Source organism: Danio rerio, chromosome 20 (assembly GCF_052040795.2).
Source record: "Danio rerio strain M-AB ecotype USA chromosome 20, GRCz13ab, whole genome shotgun sequence".
Lineage (NCBI taxonomy): Eukaryota > Metazoa > Chordata > Actinopteri > Cypriniformes > Danionidae > Danio > Danio rerio.
In genome coordinates, this window is record NC_141040.1 from 29,339,748 (window position 1) to 29,352,144 (window position 12,397).

General features: G+C 34.9%; 1 protein-coding gene and 1 long non-coding RNA gene across 5 annotated transcripts; one reads left to right on the forward strand and one right to left on the reverse strand.

Annotated features, from left to right (window-relative positions):
* Positions 1-482: 482 nt before the first annotated feature.
* On the forward strand, positions 483-3,261 carry LOC147839188 (uncharacterized). The gene is made up of 2 exons (XR_015518423.1): positions 483-1,484; positions 2,077-3,261. It is a non-coding gene; the product is annotated as an uncharacterized LOC147839188 (long non-coding RNA).
* Positions 3,089-12,347, reverse strand: cyp2n13 (cytochrome P450, family 2, subfamily N, polypeptide 13). 4 transcript variants are annotated; one of them, XM_087296650.1, is made up of 9 exons: positions 10,462-10,806; positions 9,999-10,161; positions 7,289-7,489; positions 6,194-6,403; positions 5,880-6,056; positions 5,648-5,789; positions 4,854-5,041; positions 3,956-4,097; positions 3,089-3,449 (listed from the first exon to the last, which is right to left on the reverse strand). In XM_087296650.1, exons 4-9 carry the CDS (start codon positions 6,374-6,376, stop codon positions 3,274-3,276), a joined length of 1,008 nt encoding a protein of 335 aa, XP_087152776.1. In that variant the 5' UTR covers positions 6,377-6,403; positions 7,289-7,489; positions 9,999-10,161; positions 10,462-10,806; the 3' UTR covers positions 3,089-3,273.
* Between the last annotated feature and the right edge of the window lie 50 nt (positions 12,348-12,397).

The following is a 12,397-nucleotide window of genomic DNA, read 5'->3' on the forward strand; positions in this document are numbered from 1 at the left end:
AGTTCAGGATGTGTACACATCGAGGTTGCAGAAATAAAGCGAGAGCGCTAGCATTTACAGCGAGTGAACGACATCTGATGTGGTACAGAGTTTGTTGTTGTATTAGATATGTTATTTTAATTACATATTATATATATTATTTACATAATGCTTTCACTATAAGAGCTTGTCACTAAGTGATAAGCACAGTTTTTCAGCAAAATTAACATTAAAGTGAGCGGCGTTTGTCCTACAGGTTCATTTGCAATAGCACCCTTCCAATGGATGTTGGATAAGAGGAAATGGCCAAGCATCCAGCCCCAAACATACAACTATCTTATTGAATCTCCATGATTTTACAAGAGAGAAGTTAAAGGCCTACAAGTCTTTGAATGTCAACAATGTTGTTCTCTGTGGTCATGTGCAAGAAATAATGTTCCATGATTACCAGATTCAAAACTATGTAGTGCTAAAAACTGAGGTTCTCCCTAGCTAAAGATAAGGAAAGAAGACGGAACTGTACAAGGCCTGGGTAATCATCAACAAGCAATTCTGCATTCTGACAGTGAATAGCATCTGTACAGCAGGGTATGTGAACAAACATTTTTACATTTCATTCTGAGCATTCAGTGTCTGCATTTTAACTATATTTTACTGTTTTTGCTAAAATCATTGCTGTATTAAAAACAAGTAATGTGTATAATTCAGCATAGTGTGAACTTACCTGAAATGAGAACTGCAGAGTCCAGCATTTTTAATTAGGTCATCACTTTATTCAGCTCTTCTAATGGCTGCTAAGAAGAGCCATCTGAAGTCTGCGGTTGGCATTAAAAGCAGTGTGTTGTACGATAAAATTTAAGTTTTCTATTTTTGGACTTGATTTTGGCTTCCTACTGCACAACACGGCATGTTTGTTATTGCAACAGGTCTTTTTTTGCAACCCGAATGCACGGTTGAACCTGTGTGACGTAGGCTAGGTTGGTAATTCCCCTATATGATTCGCCCTTGCCTAGATCGTGTGGTCTGGATTCATTCATTCATTCATTTTTCTTTTCGGCATTGTTCCTTTATTAATCCGGGGTCGCCACAGCAGAAAGCCGTCAACTTATCCACCTTGTTTTTACGCAGCGGATGCCCTTCCAGCCAAACCCATCTCTGGGAAACATCCACTCATCCAAACACACACACCCATACACTACGGACCGTGTTTGGACTGTGGGGGAAACCAGAGCACCTGGAGAAAACCCACACGAACGCAGAGAGAACATGCAACCTCCACACGGAAACGCCAACTGATCCAGCCGAGGCTCGAACCAGCGACCTTCTTGCTTTGAGGCGACAGCACAACCTACTGCATCACTGTGTCGCCATGTGGCCTGGATTGTTTGTCCTAAAATGTGTGGGTCTGCAGCTAGATATATCTCATTTTAATCTAAAAGGTTGCAGTCTAAACGTCTTACCTCTAGATGGCGACTGAAATACACATTTTGCCATTTTTGTCCTCAGTCCTGCTTTGTAAAACTGGTAGTACAAAAATTGTACTTTAGGGGTCAGATTAGTTCAATAGACTTTATGAAAACAACAAATAATATGATATAATGCATCGCCTATTTTGAATAGGAAATTATTTTAATATATTATATAGTACAGTTATGAATTTATTGTTATACTTTGTGTGTGTGTGTAGAATTTAAAAATATATATGGCATGTATAAATCACATTTCAGCCCAAATATTTGTTCAGAAAAGTCTAATATGTTGTTCTAATTGGTTAGATAGACCCTGAAATAGAGAGCGGAAGTTAAAATTGCAAAAAGTGTCCCAGATTAGTGGAGTACGTGCAGTGGGTAGCATGATCGCTTTACAGCAAGAAGGTCGCTGGTTCAAACCCCCTGGCTGGGTCAGTTGACATTTCTGTGTGGAGTTTGCATGTTCTCCTCGTGTTCACACAAGTTTCCTCTGGGTGCTTCGGTTTCCTCCACAGTCCAAAGACATGCGGTACAGATTATAAATTATGATACTGATAAAGTCTTGACATTCGTTTATATTATGTTTACCAACAAACACACACACATTATCTGATGTGTGTATTTATAGTGGATCTCAACCTTGAGAGTCCAAAGAGTACAACACAAACATATTGTGAAATAAGAATATGGATTTCAACATGGTTTATTGTTAGGATAAAACCTTGCTATGTTTGCCATCTCATGTTTGTATTATCTGCAGTTTTCACTAACTTGAACTTCATCCCTTGAACCCAATGTCTGTGATCAGTGCCAACAGGTTGATCATTCTGCAAAGCGTATCTTGACACAATGACCTTTTCTCTCTTTTTTAACTCTGTTTTTGCAGATCCACTATTACTAAGCATGTTTTGCAGATTGGATTTATGTTATAGCTAAATCCGATTTCTCTCACACCCATTCAACAAACAAAAACTACAGCGTAAGCTCTAATGAATTGCTTTTCAGAGATTATAAAGTGATATATTAAGGCAAGACACAGCAGGTGAATATGGTAAAAAACATGTTGATATTTGTCACCATACTTACTCAATTGCATTAAGAATTGCACATATTTTTGTGTTAGATGTTTTCTAAAATCTCTAAATATGCAAGTGAGGCATTATTTTATAAAAGATCTGCTAGTTTGCATGTATTTGTAGTACAAAAATCTAAAAATGGGGTTTAAATTCTTGTTTTGACATACAGTTAGGTCTTTAAATATTGGGATATCGACAGTCAGTTTTATCTCTATACACCAACACAATGGATTTGAAATGAAACAAACAATATGTGCTTTAACTGCAGACTGTCAGCATTAATTTAAGGATATTTACATCCAAATCAGATCAACGGTGTAGGACTTACAACAGTTTGGATCACTTTTTATCACTTCATAATTCTGAAAATATTGCTAACAGCCCAGAAAAATAATTGTAGAATTAAATGTTGTATATATTCAGCCCAAATGAACATATCCCTCTGAAGATCCCTCTTAAAGCCCATGTGAACAAAGTGGTGAAGTTTTACTGTATACTGTAAGTACTGCTAAAAAATCTATTTAGGAGAAAAGAGCTTTAAATAATATGCACAGAAACAATTAATAAAGAAACACTTTTTTAGGTGTTTATTTTCAATAAAGCCAGGAAAAGAAAAACAATTTATGAAGTCAAAAAGCCCAAAATGTGAAATAAAAATTGCCAGTAGTGTCATGTTAGATACATATAATGTACTGTAATTGACTATAAATATTGTTCATTAATTCCTAATAAAAATAGTCAGATTTGTCTCAACGTGCTGTTGCACAGATCTTGAACGGGTGTGGAGTGCGTGTTATTCCAATCACTCCATCCATGTTGAGTTTCTCTCCCTCTGTGGCTGAAAATCTGAATTTGCGGAACAAACTGACAAAAAATAGGAAGAGTTCAATTCTGGCGATCTGCTCCCCCAAACAGACCCTCTTTCCTGTGAAAGAGAGACACAGAGCAAGCAAATGTTAATGCAAACAAGTCTATAATCATTTTCAGTTTGTCTCTGATGTAGAATACTGAAGAAATTTGGGGCAAGTAAGGTTTTTGTTTTATTATTATTATTATATAAAAATCATTATTATAATTTATTAATTTAATTATTTATTAAGTGCTATGCAAAACAAGGCTGTATTTTGTCAATCAAAAACATAAAAAAAAAAACATTCTATTTTGATATATTTTATAAAGGATTTCCATGTCATTTTTAAAGTGTTGATCTGGTGTTCAAGAAACATTTTTGATCATTTCAATTTTCAGAAAGTTCAGTTGAGATTCTAACATGAATAGAACATTTGAGAATATTAATTTTGTGACAATATAAAACTCTTGATCATTTTAATAAATCATTGCTTAATAAAAGTATTAATTCCTTTTTTATTTTACCATACTGAACCCAAATCTTTAAACAATCACAGTAAAGTGTTTTTGCTCTCTTATTACCTGCAGAAAAGGGCATAAATGCATCTCGCCTTACAAACTTGCCCTCTTTGTCTAAAAAGTGGCCAGGATTGAACTTGTAGGGTGTCTCCCATTCGTTTTCATCAAAGAGAACAGAGTGCAGTATAGGTAAAACGGTTGTGCCCTGGTTGAAACAATGTAAAAGAAAGGGAGGTTAGACTTCATATTATGACAAATAACACCATTGATCACCTTTCAAATAAAACATTTTACAATTAACCACAGGAAAATCTTTTAAAAAGTGATCTATTTCTTGCAAGTAAGATTTTAAAGTGGCCCATTATGCTTTTTCCTGCTTTATCCATACATGCTATGTATAATGTATCTGTTTTTAGAATGATAAAACATCTTCAAAGTTTCACAGTGCATGATGCATGTAGTTACTGTCACCCAAATGATAATTACAGATTCAGCCTGAAAAACAAATTTTCAGTTATTACTGTTTACTAAGGACACAACTCCAATCTATGGTCTTACTTTCACCCTACTGAAGTTTTATCTGAGCCCTTGGCATCCATTTCCAATGCATGAGGAGTCAAACTGATAAAGTAGAACAGCACCATTGTTACTGCTCATATCACTGTTGTGATTGTCAAGTGCTGAGGAAACACATATAGCTGAGTTTCAGATATGGTAATGTGTGTTCTGGTTCCTGGCAAGCTGTAAGCAGTTGACCGATTATAGTCTAATCCTAACCAATCAGAGTAGAGAAGACTCTCAGAAAGCTATATATATATATATATATATATATATATATATATATATATATATATATATATATATATATATATATATATATATATATATATATATATATATGAAGGGAAGAGCAATTTGGAGCCTTAATAGAGGCAGTTTTAAGGTGGCTGCATAAATTTACCTTTGGGATGAAGCATTCTCCAAGGGTTGTGTCTCTTGCAGCCACTCGCAATCCATTCAATGGTATAACATCTCCAAATCTCATGATCTCATGGATGACAGCCTCTGTGTAGGGCATGTTGGGTTTGTCGGCTATACTTGGCTCTCTTGAGTTTCCAATCACTCTGTCGATCTCCTCCTGGACCTTTTCTACAAATAACAAAGTAGATTCAAATGACAGCTGAATGTACAAATATATTGATTTATTAGTTTTTTCCTTGTGTAAAATGTTAATACTTGTTTAAAGGCCTGGTAACATTTCTTTCTACTCTATATACAAGGATTGTTGTTGTTGTTGTTGAAAAGAAGTATTTTTTTAAGAATGTTGGAAACTTGTAACCATTGACTTGCATAATTTCTTTTTATTATGGATGCCAATGGTTACAGGCCTTCAGCATTCATCAAAGTATTTTATTTTGTGTTCAACCGAAAAGGGAAGGGGAATCAAACAAGTTTGGAACTATAAGAGTGAGTAAATGATGGCATAATCTTTGTGTTTAGGTGATCAGCTATCCTTTAAACTCTTTTAAAGTAAAACAGTATTCTGTTGTCTAAAATATGAATCATTCAAAAGGAAACTTTTTGTTGTTATTTTGACCAATTGTCATTGTATGCTCTAGATTACAGTTTGGAGAACATTGTATCACTAGTTTGCAGCAGAACAAAACAAAAGTTGCTCTTTTTGCTCAAACAAAAATTGTACATCCACAGAAACTGATGACTCAATATTCATTACTGACCATAATTCATTTTTACCTTGTACGTCTGGATACATTATGAGGTATATGAGCCCCCAACATAATGTATTGGATGTGGATTCAGTTCCGGCCAGAAACAGGTCAAGAACACATGCAACAAGGTTTGGTTCCTCAAAGCCGTTTACTCTTTCATGGGGTTTCTGGTTGGAAATTGAAGTGAAATAATTTTCTGTTTAAACATAAGAGCATAAGTTAAAGAGGCTTCTTCTGTCATTTAAGCATTATTTTACCTCCTTCATCTCGATTAGGAAGGTATCGATGTAGTCACGAGGCTCTGAGGGATCCAGTTTAGCCTTGTGTTTTACAATGACCTCATGTACGAAGCTCTTCAGTAAGTCATAGTTACTGAAAATATCATTGTGAGGCCCTGGAAGATGCTTCATAATGGCTGGAAATGCTTCATAGATCTAATAAATACAAAGGAACATTGTTTATTTTTATAAGCTGTTACATTATAAGGATATAAAAATTGTAAGACCATTGATTGATTGAATTGATGAGTTAGTGAATTAAATATTTGAAGCAAAGTCATTCATCGATTTACCTGTCCCCAAACGGATCCTTCTAGTTGAATGCTTTTAGAAATATATTTTAACATTGTTTTGAACTGGTGGTCAGCATAGTCAAATCTCTGGCCAAACACCATTTGACAGATTATATTGGAAACAGCATTGTATAATAGGATTGTTGGGTCAAAAGCAGCTCCTAAAAAGGGCAAAAACAACATGTGTCGTGTTAGTTACATGTATTTTAACTAGCTGGTGCATGCAAAAATCATTTACTTCGGAATATGTACAGCCAAGGGCCAGTTTGTAAGGTACACTGCAAAAAAACATCTGTAAAATAGAGTAAAAGCAACTGGGGTGGCCAGAATTTTACAGATAAAATACAGTTTAAACTGTAAAAGAAAATTGAAATCTCTGGTAATCTACTGTATTTCATTACTCCAGTGTTATACTCAAATTTTGAAGTACTAACATCAGCGTACCTTGACTACACAGACGAAAACACAACTGAAAGCATGTGGTGATGAGACAAACAGAAGCATTGCTAGTGGTGGTGGTGGTGGTGGTGGGGGTGGGGGGTCACAGCCCACACAGCAAAATTTCTCTGGCCCAGCTCTGGCCCACACAATCAGGTTTTGCTTGGCCCACATGCCGCAGTGAATTACGGTACATGACTGGACCAAGTTTGGCTTCCAGACAAGGGCCAAACATGGACCATACCTGGGCCAAGTCTTAGTCAAGTTAATAACTCATAACTGGGCCTGAACTGGGCCAGATTGGTTGGTGTGTCACAATTGCAAAGAAATTGATAAACCCATGACATTTTGCACTTTGAGCACTCTATGGGCGTGCTTTTTCTCAAAGAGACTTGATTGGTAGAATTTTATTTCTTAACTCAAAAATAATTCTAATGTATTTTAAATGTGGGTCAAGACAAGCCCACTTGTAAATTTTTAACATCTGGGTAAAATACTATATTTTACATTTGGCCCAAATCTTGTGTGCTGCCTTTAAGACGACGCCACCTCTGCCAAACTCGGGCCATGTTTGGCCCACATGCTATATGCCAGTGCCAGATGAATGCCTGCCCTGCTGTGCCAGCTTAATGCCAAATCTGTAATCTTTTCAGTTACCAAGAAGCTGGTAAGTTCATACAGTATATACCGTAGCATGTTGCATACCTTTCTGTACGTCTATCTCTTCCAGAAGAAAGCGGCTCTCCTCACAGATGGCCAGCTCCATTGTTTTCTTTCCCAATCCAAAGTTCCTCAGTGTTGACAGAGCGAAGCGTCGTTGCTTCTTCCACATCTCACCATTACTGAAGAAGAGTCCAGCTGCAGAGGACAAAAAGAAGGCCTCGCTAACATGATCAGTGAAAATTGGTACATAAATTTTTGCAAATCGAAATATATTATTTTGTTTATTATTATATATTCCTATGTTGTTTTCTATTTATTTTGTTTGAGCTTTGGGATGTTTCAATACAGTTTAAATATTTATTTTATTATTTTTTTTATTTATTATTATTTGTGGAATTTGCATGTTCATCCTGTGTTTGAGTGGGTTTCCTCCGGGTGCTTCGGTTTCCCCCGCAAGTCCAAAGACATGTGGTATAGGTAAATTGGGTAAGCTAAATTGTCCATAGTGAACGTGTGTGAACGAGTGTATGGGTTTCCCAGTGATGGGTTACAGCTGGAAGGGCATCTGCTGCGTAATACATATGCTGGAAATGTTGGTGGTCCATTCTGCTGTGGCGATCCCAGATTAATAAAGGGACTAAGCCGAAAAGAAAATGAATGAATGAATGAATATTAAACATATATTAAAATAAATATAATTATTCATAATAATAATAATAATAATAATAATAATAATAATAATAATAATAATAATAATAAATATTTAGTTACATGTTGTGTTGTGTCAGTTACTTCAAAAGTAAAATTGTAGAAAAGTACATCATTAAAAGTGTAATGTTTAAAAAGTAATTTAATTGCCAGATGGGTAATTTTTGACTCAATACTTAAAATTCTTACAAATCTCAATGCACACAGAACACAAATAAAACTCTTTTCATTCTGTAAATGTAAAATGTACATTTATTTAAAAGAATTAACAGTTAATAAATGTAATAAATTAACATACTGTACACTTTTTTAAAAATCCGTAATTTTATGGTTTATTTCCAGCAGTTCGGGTGCCGGAAATAAACCGTAAAATAATGGCTGTTAAATTACAGGAATTTACTGTGAAATAACAGAGGTTGAATTACAGAAATTTACCAGATCATTTTAACTTAAGTACATTTCTGTAATTCAACAGCAGTTATTTTACTTTTTTTTTTTTTTGCAATTTTGCTGGCTGAAACAAATTTAGAAAATGCGAAAAAATCCTTTTTAAATGTTGGTCTGACGTTTTCACCAACATCTGCTTTATGGCCCTAGCGATCAGAGTTTCCTGCCGATGATATTCTGGCAGTGTCGGATTTTAGACACTTTCCTACAGTGTGTCTTTTTTACCGTTAGAACCTCAAATCAAGAGCCAACAGGAACCCCGAAGCTGAATTACAAACTACTGCGAGAAAATGTCAAAACAATTCTGATTTTATGATTGAGGCACACTTTGAGTAAAATTATTGCAACAGTTTGTTTATTTTAGAGTGTATGAGTGTTTCCCAACCCGAAGGGCATCCGCTGCATAAAATATGTCCTCCTGAGACCCAAAGAATTTTTTTTCTTTTTTTTCTGTGATTTTTTACATCCTTTGGGTTATAAAAAAAATTCTACAATTAAGAGTTTTCACATTTTTTTTATAGCATGTCCACTGTAGTGGACCGCAGGACCATTTTAGTTCAAAACGACCGCCCCTCAGACAACAAAACTGTTCAGGATATGGCTGTAAAGGGATATTAATCCAATATTAATGTAACAAAAACAAAAGCCAATTTTTTTCTTTTGTATTAAAATTCCTAAAACAGTTCAGTCTAAAAGAGAGCCGAACTCAAAAAAAAAAAGAAAAAAAAGAAAGAAAGAAGTGATGTTAATCCAAAACAAATTTAACATAAAAGCGATTTAAATCTGATTGTCATTTTCTAATTGTCTCTAATTCTCTAATTGTCTGATTGTCAGACTCTAAATCAGAGTCTCCCTCAGCTATCTTATAAAGAATCGTCTCTGCTTCAGTTCTGCCTGCTATAACATGCAGTCATTAATAACATTAAGATGGTCCTGGTGTCCACTTAAGTGGACATTTAAAAAAGGATGACATTTTAAAACACAAACAAGTTAACAGCTTTGAAAGCTAAATGCATTGTTCATGACACTTTAATAAACAAATATATATGTAATTATAATAGGAAAAAAACATTTAAAAGGTAAATTTACATGCATCTCTCCTTCCCATAAAATGTGCTTTTTTTTGTATGTCGGCCATTTTGGATGCAGTGTAAGAAGTGGTTCCTAGCATGCCAGCCAATCAAATGACATAACACTAGAAAGCCCAGGATGTCCTCTAAACAGTACAAGAGGACTTGGCAGAGTAGCTCAAAAAATTCAAAGAAAATTCATGAAAACGCAATGCCCACTACAGAGCAAACAAGTCAATGGGCGGGGTCTCAGGAGGATATGCCAGAGTAATTGGTGGTTCATTCCACTGTAGCAACACCTTATAAATCTGGCACTAAGCCGAACTCACACTGGGTGAGTTTTCTTGCTCATCTGTATTTGATGCGTCTTGATTGTTTCTCAGTCTGACATTACTGTGTGACAACTGTGATCTTACAGTGTGACATGGAGGCCATGTGTAGCATTTCTCTTTTTTCACACTTTCACATTGTTGACCTACCATTTCCAGAATACACACGTGCTAGCACTGGACTGTTGGGCCGATCCACAAAGTTTTCAGCTTGTGTCACCAGGGCCTCCTTTACCATTTTATAACCAGTAATGAAGACGGTTTTGTCACTTCCTAATCGAAGACTGAAGATATTGTTGTAGGCATGGCCGAGCTGTGAACAAAACAATGTCATCTTGAGGCATGTGACTGGAGCTAATGCCAAACAATCAGTCAAAAAATGTGTTTTTGTCAGCAAGCTCCTAAAATCAGGCTTGAAGACATTAAATGCTATAAAATACACATAATTATAAATAAATATTAATAATATTATTCCATCAATAGATGTTATTTCTAAGATTAAATAATCTCTTGATGAAGTTCATAGGCCATAATGCAAAGTACTTTCGTGCTTTATTTCAATGAGTAATTTTCTGTGCTATCAAATTCAGGAGTGGCAATATCATCTGCTCACCTTTGTCAGATATAAATGAGGCTCTTTGGAGTCAACGTTGAAGATGTTTCCTAGTAGTGGAACAGAGAAAGGGCTGGGTGGGTATTTCGGTGGGTTTCTGTTCTTCAGGTAATCTGCCACCAAAAGAAAAGCCACCATGAACAGCAATATTCCCTTCACATCAAGAGTCTCGAGCATTGCAGTATACGCCATGACTGCATGTGAATGAAGACAGACCACGTGAGCCTAGCAGAATTTGTTGAACAGGCTGTCTTTATCCATCTGTTCAGCCTGACACTCCCCTCACATTTGGCTCCATAGCTGTAATGTTGTGAACTGTGAGTTATGTAATATCTTCATCTATCTTCCGGCAGGGTACGTGAGTAAAAGTTATCCTCTGTAGCACAAGTGGTGGACTATTGGAGTTTATACTGTCAGGTTTGTTTTTAACAGAGGTTGACTTTTGGCTTAGTGCTAATAATCAGGTCCTCACACCACACACATTTATCCAGCATTTGCCCTTTGCTTTATTTAGATTGAGGGTTTTGACTGCAAGTTTAGGAGCTCATGTACATTATGATTTATTCTAGAAGTAATCTATCAGTAATTGGTGAATTTATAATGTTCTGCTTTACTAAATTTTCAGAAAAATTAATGGTGCATTTAAATTAAATGTCTTTCACACCACAAATAAATGCTTCGTGGTTATATGTTCAGATTCGATTGTTAAAGTTGTTTAAATATAGTTTATTAGTTTAAAATGTCTCAACATTTTTTATATGTTGACACACACACACACACACACATGCACAAAAACACAAATGATCATTGGTGATTTGTGTTTGATTGATCATTGTAATTGTTTAATGAAAGTTTAAAAGATGATAATAGATGCACTAAAAATACAGTTAAAATTTACTTATTACCCCTTACTTATAACCTTAAAGTGACATTTAAGGTTAAGGATTAAGGTTAATGAGGTTAACTAGACAGGTTATTATATAATGATGGATTGTTCTGTAGACTATTGAAATAAAACATAGCTTAAAGGGGCTAATAATTATTATATTCAAATGATTTTTAAAAAGTTAAAAACTGTTTTTATTCAAGACAAAATAAAACAAATAAGACTTTCTCCAGAAGAAAAAATATTATCAGACATATTGTTAAAATGTCCTTGCTCTGTTAAACTTCATTTGGGAAATATTAAAAAAGAAAACAAATTCAAAGGTTGGCTAATAATTCTGACTTCAACTGTTTATAGCATATTATATATAGCACAACACAAAATGTTGAGAAAGCAGGATTTAATTTATAATTAAACTTTTGTTAGAAATGCTCTTAATGGCCTTTTTTTTCTTTTTTTTTTTTTGCAATTTGGAGGAAATCTTATCAAACTTTTATAGCAAAAAAATATTAACAGTTTACACAAATCCATATACTATGCAATAATTTATCTGGCCAGGGCTGGAGAAAATGGCTGGAGACCTGGAACTAGGGCTCTACCAAATTTGGCTGCTAGAATTAGGCTGACCTTTCAATGCCTTACACAACATGTTGAAAGCTGCGTTCTTCTCACAGTGCTCTTTTTGTTGTCTCCAAGACACAGCTTCACTCTAGGGTTGCATTTGTCTTTTATGCTCTAAAGTTGTAGAATACTCTCCCAGTAGATATCAGGAAAGTAAATTCTCTAGGGACTTCTAAAATCAGTTCCTCAAACATTCAGGATCTGATTATTAACTTTGCATGGGCTTTGTTGTAATTCTATTGTATCAGACATGCATTTGTTTCTGTTGAACACAAAAGAAGAGATCTTGAAATAGCTGAAAAACGGTAACCATTGTCTTTCATAGTATTTCTTTTCCTACTATGGAAGTTATATAAAATGTATAAAAATAAAGGTTTGGTAATACAAGAGTGTGAGTAAATTTTTATTTTTTGATGAATAATCGCTTTA

Coding starts and splice junctions, on each gene's coding strand:
- cyp2n13 (XM_087296652.1), bottom strand. CDS start 10,653: ATGGCGTATACTGCAATGCTCGAGACTCTTGATGTGAAGGGAATATTG. Junction 6,057..6,193: donor AAGGATCCGTTTGGGGACAG/GTAAATCGATGA, acceptor TGTATTTATTAG/ATCTATGAAGCATTTCCAGC. Junction 5,790..5,879: donor TCCTAATCGAGATGAAGGAG/GTAAAATAATGC, acceptor ATTTCCAACCAG/AAACCCCATGAAAGAGTAAA.